The 13578-nt window shown below is 38.8% G+C and overlaps 1 protein-coding gene across 5 annotated transcripts in view; it reads left to right on the top strand.

Annotated features, from left to right (window-relative positions):
- The window catches only part of LOC133459492 (A disintegrin and metalloproteinase with thrombospondin motifs 7), a 142531-nt gene that overhangs the window by 40167 nt on the left and 88786 nt on the right, over nucleotides 1-13578 (top strand). For all 5 annotated transcript variants that reach the window (XM_061739486.1, XM_061739506.1, XM_061739477.1 and 2 more), the window contains exons 5-8: nucleotides 1094-1177; nucleotides 2709-2833; nucleotides 8507-8656; nucleotides 10306-10449. In XM_061739486.1, the coding sequence (XP_061595470.1) occupies nucleotides 1094-1177; nucleotides 2709-2833; nucleotides 8507-8656; nucleotides 10306-10449 (503 nt within the window). The remainder of the gene's footprint in view (nucleotides 1-1093; nucleotides 1178-2708; nucleotides 2834-8506; nucleotides 8657-10305; nucleotides 10450-13578) is intronic.

Raw genomic sequence — 13578 nt, 5'->3', positions numbered from 1 at the left:
TCACTCTAGTGTTTTGGACACATTCAGACGAACCACTTGAGCACTAAATTAGTGGGTTTCCTCCTCCCTTGTCTGGTTGGGCTATTGTTGCCAGGTTTTTTCACGTCCAAAGTTACAAGATCATTTTCCAATGTGTGAACTGTGTGCTGTCCTGTTTCATTAATTTTGTGAAGCTACAGGTTAGGTGAATCAAAGGTTGTCATCTTTCTAATTGTTCTGATTATAAACTTTCTTTAATAGTCACACAAGTGATTTCTCATGTTATAAGTATTTAAGTAACATGTCTGGAGAAAGCAAACTTTGTCATCAGCTCTCTACAAACTCAAAGATGATAACCCAGGTATCTAGATCGGTACAGTAAGGCATGAATGAGCGAATAGATGACAAGTCGTGAGTCGCAGCCTGTCTTTGTGCTTCACCTCTATTGTTTAAAACAATGAGATCATTTTTCTCTATTTTTATTGTATTTACATATTGTATTCACATTGTACAACGTAATGTAAATGTAATTGAGTCATAGATGTAGAGTATTGAGCCCTGAGCATCAATATAATAACCTGAATAACCCTAATCATCGATTTACAGAGTATGAATTCTCTCCTCAACAATAAAAATGAGAATTTCTCTCAGTTCAGAGAACTTTATGATGGAAAGACCCTGTACGTTGCTTTAATATTTAACAGCGAGGACTTATTGAAATCTGAATCACCCTCATTGCTGACGTACCGCAACCATTTTGTCCACCGCCCTTAGATAATGACGAATGTCCGCCGTGCTGGAGACCCTGCACAGTAACATCCCCCGTAGCCACACCTCCCCAGAAATGTATGCGTTGGTGCAATGCAGACTGTTATTGACAGGGAAGCCAAAGGGAACCCAAAGTTTACTCCCATGGTGACTTGGACAGATCCTCCTGATCTGCATGTTCACCGCTACCACTCACTAGCTAAGCATCACATATGAAGTGCTACTTTGAATGCTGACTTGGTCGAGTCAGTCCTGTAAAGCTTTCATGAACGAATCGTTGCTATCAGTGATTCTATACCTTCAATGACATGTTTTTTCTTTTTTGGGATTTTTTTTTTGCTACCAGGTGGCAGGTCTTTTCAAAGACGCCAGTATTGGGAACGCGATCAACATTGTGGTTGTTCGAATCATTCTTCTGGACCAGAATGAGGTAAACCTTGTCTTTACTAATAACATGATTTATCAGTGATATAATGATCACGTTATAAATCACTTGATGCATAAATACCACCTCTGACCACATGGGTGCAGCATATCGTGTCAGCCTCTGAAAGACGCAAATAGGTGCATCAGTGGTCGGGTTTTACCAACAAATGTTGTTTTTGGAATAAGCGTGAATCTTGTAGCTCTCCACGTGTGTCCTCCTGCGAGACTTCTCTTCAAAACAGCAAAAAAGGAAATGCTAACTTTGAAGAATGTGGACAGAAACATATTTAGTTAATTATTGCAACTGCTGCTATCGCTTTCGAGAGAATTGTCAAGAAGATGAAGGCAGCAGATGATTATTCGGATGATTATTCAAAAGAAAAGCCATTATGTAATGCAGTAATGATTAATGGTTAAGTACTGTTATAGCACATCTACATCATAGTAAAGAGGCCAAAAGAAGTGGAAAACTAAATTTGAATTACTTTAGATTGGCCAGCTATATCACATCCAGCGCTGCCGGAGATGTGAAAATACGTTTACACATTTGCGATAAACTTGATTAACAAATCGCCTGGAAATACTATTGAATTCAGATTTACTTATTTTGAATGGAAATTAAATGGGGGGGGGGTTATACATACATAGCACATGACAGATTTGTATTCAAATAAAATCGAACCAAACAAACCTGTTTGACTGAACATGTGATGTTTTAACAGCGTAATGATCTAAAAGAGAACGCCCACAGTGCCCTAATTAAAGTGTTTGCATTAGACACTTCAGGATTTTGGTGTCAGTTAAAATATTTTGGATTTTCTTTTCTGTGCAGATGCAATTCATTGTTTACACCAGAACATGACACGATTAGCTCTGACTGTATTTTTAAAGTTTATTTTCAAACCTGTATAGATAAACTTTAATAGTCATGTCCATAATGAATCAAGCTGAGGTTATTCCAGTTCAAATAATTATTGCTTTTACATTACCACGTTATCAGGCGTCAACACAATGTTCCTTTTATTTTGCTTTGTTTAAATGAATAGTAAAATGGTTGTTTGAAATGGAGTCAATTAACAACTAGTCCTGAGGTTTTAATAAAGGCTGTAATCACATAACAGTAGCAGTTATGATGCAGCTGAACCAAAGACTGTTTATCCACCTCATTCCACATCAGAACCAGAGTTTCCAATGGTAGCGGTTTATGAATCCAAATAAGACATCAATACAAAGTAGAACTTGAGGGATGGAATCAAAATAACCATACCTTTTGTTTGAATGAATGCAGTTATCACGTCATCAGTGGTGCAGTAGAACCAAGAATAAGGCCGATTGTATCCAATTGTATTTGCACATCTGTTCCAAAAAGAGATTGATGTTAAATATAAGGTGATAAGGTGAATAGCGTTTTTCATGGCATTGTAGTGTGTGTTCTCCTTGCTGTGCACTATTAACAACCATTAGCTGCTACCAATGTAACATATTTTCTGTTTAATCTCTTCCATCTGATCCAACTGCGACATGCATCTAAACAGGATGACCTGAAGATTACACACCACGCTGATAACAGCTTGAACAGCTTCTGCAAGTGGCAGAAGAAACTCAACATGAAAGGAGACGAACACCCGCTGCACCATGACGTGGCTGTGCTGCTCACCAGGTAACCTACACTCAATTCATCAAACTGTTTGTTTTATGCAATTTGCAATTTGTTTTAGTCATGCTTTTCCATTGCAGTTACACATTTCGATGGTTCCAGGGGGAAGCATGAAAGCAGAATCCCTTCTGTCGCTAATATCTTTGTTTTCTTGTTTTTGTTCTTGATTATCTGAAACATTTGAGCTGAATTAACATGGACAGACTGAATAGTTATCAGATCTTTACTTAATGAACTTCAAGTGGTATTTTAATTCAAAAGTAAAGTTGTTTAAAGTCATCTCGTGACTGATGAGCAAATTTTTTCTTGAGTTCTTAGAACAACAGAATTTGATAAATTCTGGTCTTTTTATAGTAAAAAGTAATTGAAGAAGGTAATCCTGTAGTTGCAGAAACGTATCCATCACTCATTCATTCATTCATTTTGCAACTGTTTCACAATTAAAGATGCATGCACCTCTGTTGGTGTATTAAAATTGTTAAAATAAGTTAAATCAACAATTAAGAAAATAATTAAATAATCTTCTTTGTGAACCAGATAAAGTGGAAAAATAAAAGTACCAATGAAAAAAGATATCTGGCACTGATGTGCTGTTTGTTTGCTGCCTTAAATGTGGAACCTTAAACATTTAAACAAACAACTTTCTTTTTAATAACACTGTAAATTAAAGGAGTGCAGTTAGAATAATGATAATTTCTACTGCTTAAAAAAAACGGATTTTGTAGAATCTCATAGCTATGAGACCAGTTATCTGTAAAGGTACAGTGGAAAAAAAAGAAGCTTGACGTAAGATGAAGAGGAGAGGCCCAAGACACACGTGCAGGATGAGTGAAGAAGAAGACATAACGTTGAGAACAGTGTCTTTTTTAACTCAAATGTATTAAAAAAGATTAGTGTGGAGAAAGGTGGTAATGTTCGTTAAAGGTTCAAAATATGTACATCGATTTTCCTTGTAAGCTTTTTACCTCACTCATTATCTTCCTTCTGATGTTTTTCTTTCATCTGCCTCTTAGAGTGAATGTCATTTATTCTGTTTTATGTCCACATAACCCCAGACCTCCTGCATGCTGCCAGTCCTCTTTTTGCATTTGAGCAATGTACTCAAAGACTGTGTTTGAAGTGGCTATCAGCTGAAAAAACTTTGAGATAATACAACCTTGGCACTTTGGTTGGAGCCACTTTGCTCTGAAAGTATATGGATGAGTCAGTGGTTTAGATTTATAGCCTATACCACGGATCCAAAGCAAATGGGATTTGTCCAGCGTCTGCAACACTGCTGCATGTGCTGCACATCTGAAGTGGATTCAAGACTTTAACAGTGATGTCAAAAGAGGATTGCAGCACAAAAGATCTGTGTGGAGGGGGGAATTTCCCTTGAAACCCGTCATGTATATGTGGCTGAAAAGGGTTCTGTTCTGCTATATTCATAACTTGATTATTATCTGTATTAGTATCAGGGAAATACAACCTCAGGTGAACATCATATGGCTTTTTTTCCATTGTGTCTAATCAGCCAATCTCTGCTAACCATCAACCCTTGATGAATTGATTATGAGCACGTGTGCAGACTGATGTGAGCACAGGCGTCAGCTTGGCTGGAGCATTTTTGTGTTGCTTAAGTGGATTAACAGAACTGGATCAGTAGTTGCTTATTAATGACTAAATATGTTTGCGTGATATTGGTAGCCACATATTATGGTCTTCTTATCCGTCACAGTTCTTTTTATACACTTTTGTTCACTTACAAAGTTAAAACTGGTTTGTAATAGGGCTGAACGATTTTTGAAAATAATCTAATTGCGATTTTTTTCCTCAATATTGCGATTGCGATTTAATATGCAATTATTTTTTTCAAGGTCCTGTTCTCATGTATTTTTCAACTACACAAGCAATAAATCAGTCTATTTTATAATAAACAATGCCAGATTTATTTAAAGCACAGATTACAACAATAAAGAAAACAAATCTGTGCCTTTACCTCTTTAACACGTCTACACATGGGTCGTTCTCTCTGAACCCAATCGCACGACACCAAACCGGGTTAAACTTTAGCCAAAACGAGGCGTAGTTTAATAGAAAAACACAGAAAAACTACAACAAAAAACCTTCCTCACAGGCAGTACTCGAGTTGTAAAAAAAAAGAATCAGGGGGGATGGTGGATTTTATCATATGGGGACAGATAATTTGTGCTGATTACAAATAATATAATATATTACAAATAATAGCAGTGACCAAAACACCTGCAGAAATACTGCAGGAATGACATAGCAGCAGTTAAATGCAGCCTTCTGAAAGCTTTAAATATCCACTGGACTTACATCAAATACATCAAAACACAACAATAAAAAACTGTTTTCTGAACTTATCAATATGACTCTGTCCTTCACAGGATAAGTAACATGGATCACTGCAAAAACTCAAAATCTTAACAAGAATATTTGTCTTATTTCTAGTTAATGTCTCATTTTAGTAAAAAAAAAATGTCATTACACTTAAAGAAAGACTCATCACTGGAAAAAACAAAAATGTTCACCCATTTCAAGTAGATTTTCACTTGAAATAAGTACAAAAATCTGCCAGTGGAACAAGATTGTTTTGCTTGTAATAAGAAGATAAATTTTGTCCCACTGGCAGATTTTTCTACTTATTTCAAGTGAAAATTTACTTGAAACAGGTGAAAATTGTCAAATAAGTTATTTTTCTGGTGTTATTTTTCTGGTGATGACTCTAAATGTTGAAATAGCAGTAAAACCACATTCATTGATGAAATGACATAAGGGATGGAAAGGAGGGATGGCAGTTTTACAGGGGGGTGATGATTTGGACCGTTTTTATTTCATCCCCCTTCAACTCGAGTACTGCTCACAGGGAACTCAGAACTTCTTCATAAATAACTCAAAAATCACAGAGAGAACAAAAAAACACCAGCAAACTAACAAACAAACCAATAAAGCTTTCAGAGTTAACAAAACGAACCAGCAATGAACTCGCAGCCCCGCTGTTTAACCTGCTGCAGGTGTGGTTTAAGGCTGATTTATGGTTCCGCGTTACACCAACGCAGAGCCAACGCCGTATGGTACGCGGTACGTGCACCGTATGGTGCGCGTCGCCGCGTAACCCTTCGGCGTATGCTCTGCGTCGATTTAACGCGGAACCATAAATCAGGCTTCACAGCGCAACTCGCTGTGCGCCCGGCTCGTGCTCGGCGCCGCGCCGCGCGCAGCTCCTCGCCGACTCCGCGCTCATATATTTAATACGTTTATAAAGCCCATATATTTATAAAGCCCCACCTGGCCGAGCCCTAACACTGAGGCCATGGTAGAAACAGTAGGTTACAGGCGGACATGCGGCACTGTTGACTTTTTTTCGCTGCCGGCAACGTGACCAGATCACGTGACCAGATGACGTGACTGGTCAAATCGCAGCCTTTGCGGTTAGAAAATCTCGTTTTATCACATCGCGATATTATCGCAAATGCAATTAATCGTTCAGCCCTAGTTTGTAATGAAACTTTGGTTTCTCACTAGGAACCTTACCCTGACTTTTTAGGTGGAAGGAGATTTTTTAATCCAGTCAGAGGCTAAAAATAATGTATTTATTTTGATGTAGGCAGATTTTGTTCTCACTCAGTACTGCTTCAATTCATGTCATTTAGCTCCCTAATGAAAGTTCATGCTTCATAACATTTAATAATAGACCTAGGGATGTTTTAAATCCAGAATGTTCCTTTAACACAACGCCAAGAAAGACATGTGTGAGAGAAACAATTGTTGCTGCACACCTGGATCCGGAAAGTTCTACAAAACCGTTTCCAAATGCTTTGAGTTGAGTGTCGGGACAGTAGACTGAAGCAGGCTGCGAGAGTGGAAGACTTAAACATGGTATTTGCAGGAGTTGACAACCTACTATAGCAAAATTATCCCAAAATACAGCCAAGAACTACATCTCAGACTCAACAGGCCTAAATTAGCATTAAAATGTTAAAGTCCATGACTGCGTTTACATGCAGTCAATAACCCTTTTAAAACCGGAATATTAGCAATAACCCGGTTTTGCACGGCCATGTAAACACCAATAACCCCTTTGAATAACCCGAATTTGCTCATATTCCGGTTTTTAAAAACCAGAATATGACCCCTGGGTTACTCCTTTTCTTAACCCGAATATTTGGTCATGCAAACTCTTAACGGGATATCCCCATCAAACGGAACATGAATTTGTTTTCTGCGCATGCTCCGGCTCCATTTGCCATTTCTTCACGTTCTCGCCTTCCATTAGTGAATAAGGCGATGAGGAATTGTGTTAAGTACTGGTGGTGGGTCAGTACCAGCACCAAAGCGCAAAAGAAGGCGACTTCTACTGGGCTGTTCATTATCTGCCGTACGGAATAACAACTGACAACAAACAACTGACAACTGTCAGAGAACACGCGTAACTTAGCAACCGTAAATCTCCCCATGACCAGGCCCCCTTCCCTACAATCCTGATGGGTGCGAGGTCCGTAATTGTGTCCGCCACAGTTGTTGTTAAATTTGGATACAGGAATAGGACGCGGAAATGACGGGAATTGCGTCATGATGTTCTCTGCACGTCGCTGGTTTGATCGAGATATCCCAAATGATTAATCACCATGTATACAGGGATAACCCTGTTTGCTCACGCATGTAAACGGAATATTCCAAATGTTTCAGTAACCGGAATATTGACCTTAACCCGAATTTTGACTGCATGTAAACTAGTCCATGACAACACAACTAGATTGAGCAAGCTTGGTTTGTTTGGAATGGTTTGCAGGAAAATGTCTCCCCCATATAAAACAATCTGTCCTTAACTGCCCTCCCCCATTACCCCTTTAACATCCCTAGCACTTGAATGCCATCTTAGTGGCTTATTTAAACACTGTTTTATCTACCGCTACTTTTTGACCTGCTATGTTACTGTAGGTTGATTGTATTTCTCTCTTGTGAGTCGCTTTGGATAGAAGTGTCCGCTAAATGTATTTATAAAAACCAAAACGTTGACGCACAACGGATGTTGACTAAACGACTTTGATGAGCAGTGCCATGTTTCACAAAAAACAAAAAGCATTTCAACTGAAACACCTTATACCCATTGTCGAGCACGATGATGGATGTGGGATGACTTGTGGTTGTTTGGAAGCTGCAGGACCAGTCTGTCTTTCAGTTGAGTTGACCCTGAACTGCTCTGTACGCCGGAGTATTCCCGAGGCCGTTTGACAGTAAAGGCTTTGTTTAACCTTGGTCATGCAACAGGACAATGATCCAGTGTACTCCAGTAAATCTACGTCAGAAATTTGAAAAGAAATGATTCAAGGTTTTGCAGTAGCCAAACCCAATTTCAGACTTCAGTCCAACTAAAACTGTGTTTTAATAGAACTGTGCAGAAGCTAATACCAGAAAACTTCAACCAACTTAATTTTTACCAAAGAAAGTTACCAAAACTCCTCTTCAGTGATGTTAGACTGATGAAGTCGTACAGGAAACAACTACAGTACTTCAAGTTGTTGAGATTAACGGTTCAGCCACAAACTACTGATTAATGGGGATACTTGGTATTGCCCACATGATTTCTTAATTTTTTTTTTTTGTTATTTAAACAAAAACATTTCTTAAATGGCTGCTGATAACGTATCTTACTGTCTCTGCTTTCCAAAGGAAGGACATCTGTGCAGCCAGCAACGTGCCTTGTGAGACTCTGGGTCTGTCCCACGTGGCAGGAATGTGTCAGCCGCATCGCAGCTGCAGCATTAGTGAAGACACGGGGCTCCCGATGGCCTTCACTGTAGCACATGAGCTGGGACACAAGTAAGGTTTCATTACACGCGCAAACGCAAGCATGCCTATTGTAATAATCTGTCTTTAGATCAGGCAGAACTAGCCCTTGTGATCTGGCATTCCTCCAAATCCTTTAGGGAGCCAAAGTCACAGCAGCTTCCCTAACTCAGTTTAATGTCTTTATTCAGCACTGCTGTCATCTGCAACCTAAAAGAATTTGTCCTGCAGTTTGTGTATGCTAATTTCAAACATTCACTGCCTCAGAGTGCAGCAGAGTGTGTACTGAAGTCATCTTCACTTTTCAAATTCCAATTGTCTTTATTCGTCACATCCACACTCTACATGACATACAACGTGCAGTGAAATGCTTTGTGTACCTGGTCTGGATGCTTAACATAGTAACAACAACAACATAATACAGTATGGCTGCAGCACAAAACAGAATATAGAATGAAGATTAAAGATAAAGTAAAATAAGTATACTACTAAAATAGGGCCAGATGTGCAAATGAATGTAACTGTTGATGTGCACAAATTTAGCTGAATTTTGTACACTGAACATAGCCATTTAGGTGTTGTTCAGTTCAGTGTTTGACGAGGATGCGGATGGCCTGATGAAAGAAGCTCCTCCTCATCCTCTGTATGAGCCTTCAGGCACATTTATCCTTTATATGTCATGTCACCTCTTCTCAATCAGTCTGATTTTTAAATTGAATTCATAGTTACTATTTCATCATGACTTGAGTTACCAAAAATTGTATGTGGTCGACTTGCCTTCTTTATTTTGATTGTTGTACAAAAGTTAGAGGCGACTAAGAGACTCAAGAAGGTTATGACTCACCTGCGCTGGAGGGATTTTCTTCAGATCTACTGTACCTGTGTTCTGAACAACAGCTCAGGCTGAATCGTTTTTATCAGTCAGGTCATTTTGTAGACATCCCAGGAAGAATTTTAGCATTTTTAAACTACACAATAAAAACCAGGAACGTATTTAGATATCTAATATGCACTTTTCAATCTTCAAAATGAAATGCAAATTACAAAATGCAATTTGTATTTGGGACAAGCATTTTTAATTGCATACATACTAAATCATAAATACTAAATATGCCTTTTTAAATCATCAATACCGCCCATCTCTGCTCCACATGAGTTCTGCAGGGCAGGCAGGTGAGAGAGTGGTGGCGCTTGTGGCCTGGGCTAGTGAACCTCTACAATAACAATAACCAGGACTTGCTCATCCGTTAGCTTCATTTAACGCCAGTTGCCTTTTTGAAAAAGTATCCTCTCTGAGTTGCCAACATTTAATTAAAGTAAGCAAGTATGCAACTCGGTGTCACACTTGACCACAGAGGGAGAGTATAAATCCACTCTAAAGGCATTATATATATTACTGGACTTACCATCTTGAAAGTTTGAATCATCCTTACCTATCAACACAGCCATTTTATAGAAATATTTAATGCAAGTAGTTTCCAATGAATGAAGATGGAAATTTTGTTTTTATCACCACTTTTCAGACTTTGCTGCTGCAACATGATGTGTCATTAATGCTGCATTTGTTCGCAGACCCAGGTTTCTTGGTTGTTTCATGATTTGGCTTTACTTTGATGTACAGATTACATGCTGTTTCCCTGCATTAATCGCTTGCTTTGTTCGGATTTCCTTTTATGTCACAGCTTTGGGATGCAGCATGATGGCAGCGGTAATGACTGTGAACCCATTGGGAAGCAACCTTTGGTCATGTCTCCACAGCTCCTGTACGGCACCTCCCTGCCCAGGTGGTCTCGCTGCAGTCGCCAGTATATCACCCGCTTCCTAGAGTGAGTGTTGCTTGATCTGAACACATGTCAGACAGCCCTGCTGTTGCACATGTTTAAGGATTCATTTATTAAAAAGTATTTTATGAATCCGTATAAATGTCTGAAAAGCAATGTGGGGTTCATATTATTTAATGTATTGTGTTATAAAGTAAAAATAATATTGGATCAAGGAATACACCTTTTTACAGGTATCTAAACAAAGTATATACACCTCAATTTATCTCAGGACTCACTCTTTTGGTAAATAAGGCCTGTATAGACACAAAACTCATGCCATTTTTTTACGATACAAAAATTACTTATTTTTTTGCCTTTTTGTTTTTTAATGGGAGGCAACTGCATTTTTCTGCCGGTGTACAGGCACGGGTTAGATTGTGCTTCTCCTAGATTTCTGTTCGCAAGGGCTCAGTCCTGGTTCATGCTTAATCTTGCACATTTTCAACAATGTTTGTTAAGCATAACTTCTTCCAAAATGACACAGAGATCATTCTGGCCATTTTAGTCATACAAAGCACAATACAAAATGCACTTTGTCTGTAGCATAGTCCATATTGGTCATAAGACCAATTTCACTCAAATTAATCAACATTTTTTGGCAGGAATCGAAAGAAAGGTTATGAAGAAATTCAAGGCATCCGAAGCCACAGTTTTCAGACTGTTTGCTGACGGATAGAAAGTTCAGGTTTGGCTTTTCGTGCCAAACTGTGCCAGCGGCTTTGTTCAAGCCTTCAGCCTTCAAGGTTTCACATTGAGAATCGTGACTGTGTTTTCCTACTGATTCCTAAAGTTTATGTTCTAAAGCACAGAAGAAAATTGACACTGCTGCACACCTCCACATAATTCCTTAATTACTTTACTGAACAGATCTGGGACCTCTGACTTCTCAGTGAAACATAAAACATAAATTCAGATAGCTGAGTGATGGGTTGATGGAAATATAACTTGCATGGTCTAATAAGAGAATTCAAATTTCTGAAAGACATCTTAAAACTGTTTTTTAAATTTGGATGAAAGGCAGATTTCTTCCATTTAGTCTACTGTTTTCAAATGAGGTCAAAATGAAAGCTTAAATTAGCTCAGATTTAAGCCGTTTTAAATCTGAACTCTCTTAGCACGTTTAGGACAGTGGGTAAATTAAGTATATTGAAACTTAACTGCAGGTTGTATGATAATCAGACCAACATTGAGCTAACATGTCTCAATCACACTGATAATGAATCAGAGTGTCATCTTTGTTCCGGTTGATGTGCAGCTATTACGTTCTTCATTCTCCTTTTTCCTGCTTTACCCGGCTGGTCTTCGGCAGCAGCCTCCGATTTCTTTCCTCTTAATGAGGAGTTGTCCCTTGCCACTGTTTGGCTTGAGGTTTTCTCCCGCTCTGAGAGTCTTTACTTGCCATTGTTTATGTAATAATTGCTCGGGGGTCATGCTGTGGGTCTCTGGAAAGCACCAAGAGACAACTTGTATTGTAATAGACGCTATAAAAATTAAATTGAATTGAATTGTAAACCTGGCCATTCATACACATTCACTTTGTGAAAATGGTCTTTCATGTACTGGGTCTGGTACCCTTCCAGTTCACGATCATTTCCACCAGTTCAGAATGCCCCAAACCAGTGTCAAATTAACTGGAGTGGGTTTTATGACTCAAACAGGAAATGTCCAAGAGCCATGATTCAAAAATAGCTGCTGGCGCATGCTTTGTCCGTCTAATTGGTTTTATGCCTATCCAATCTTCAAGATAAGTGTGTTCAGGTAAGTGTGTGCATGTTTCAACATGTGAATGCAAAACCACATTCTTTAAACATTACAAGGGCACAGTTACAAAAAAAAGTGCAGGCACTGGAGTGGCCAGCCTGCACTTTCTGCACTTTCTTCCACCTGTCAATCGCCCGCTCCATTCTTTCTTCACTTGTAAACAAGACCCAGAAATACTGGAACTCCTCCACTTGGTGCAGCACCTGATCCCCGACCCAGAGAGGGCACTTCACCCTTTTCCAACTCAGGACCTTGGTCTCGGATTTAAAGTTGTGCATTCTCATTCCAGCTGTTTCACATCAGGCTGCAGCCGCTTCAGTGAATAAATATGAGCAGAATTTCTAAAAAGAAAAGAGCAGTCTAAAGACCCAGCTTTTTTAAGGAGCACTTCGGCATCTAGTAAGATGCATGCACTTACGTCAAGATGGTGTCTTCTTAGACGTAGCTTTCTTATTTAAAAAAAAAAAAAGATATTCTAGCACTGGCGTGACAGCACATGTGTCCAACTGGACTCTCAGCAGTCTGACCAGCACTTATCCAGCTGTATCCTCCTTTGTGATTTTTGTGCTTGTGTTGTTCTCTCATATGTAAGTCGCTTTGGATAAAAGCACCTGCTAAATGACAGTAGTATAGTATAATTTCTAAAACAAAAATATTCCACATGAGTGGCCTTTTATGATGTGACATTTTTACATGAAGAACAGGACAGGAGTGCCAGAATGTAAACATTACAGAGACATACTGTACCAAATGTTCCTGAAATGTGCTCCAGCAAATTATGTAGTACAATAAAAAAAATAAAAAAATTGAAGCAGGTGAAACAAATTTTGAAATATCTTGAGGTTCAACTACAGTGAAATAAAATCCAGAGAAGTGGGCGTGAGCTGCTGCAAACCTTGTCTGTTGCTTGTTTTTTTTTTTTTTTTTTCACTGTCAAAACCTGATATGGGTCCGTCGTGTGCAAAGAGCTCTGCAAGAATGAGCAGAAACACAAGCTGACTTTAAACAAAGTTCAGATATATTGACTCGCTGGTCTTTAGAGAGAGAGAGAGAGGGGGAGAGAGAAAAAAAAACATTTTATTATCATGTTCAGATGTCTGGCTTGTGAAAAATATGTCCCTATCCAGCTAACTGGAGAATCTGTGTCCGTATTTATATTTCCTTTATATTTCCCCCAGACTAGATGCAGGAAATTAGTCTTCAGTGGGGTGTCTCGCTTCTGAACAGTCTGAACACTCACTACAAGTATTCATTTATACTGAGATGATAGAGATGAATTTATATTTTATACTGAGATTCAGGCAGCAGATGGTCAGAATTCTGTTTTAATGCAGGAAGACGGCATCTGATATCAATATGTTGCTGACTCGT

Source organism: Cololabis saira, chromosome 2 (genome assembly GCF_033807715.1).
Source record: "Cololabis saira isolate AMF1-May2022 chromosome 2, fColSai1.1, whole genome shotgun sequence".
Taxonomy (NCBI): Eukaryota; Metazoa; Chordata; class Actinopteri; order Beloniformes; family Belonidae; genus Cololabis; species Cololabis saira.
This window is presented reverse-complemented; position numbering and strand designations above follow the sequence as displayed.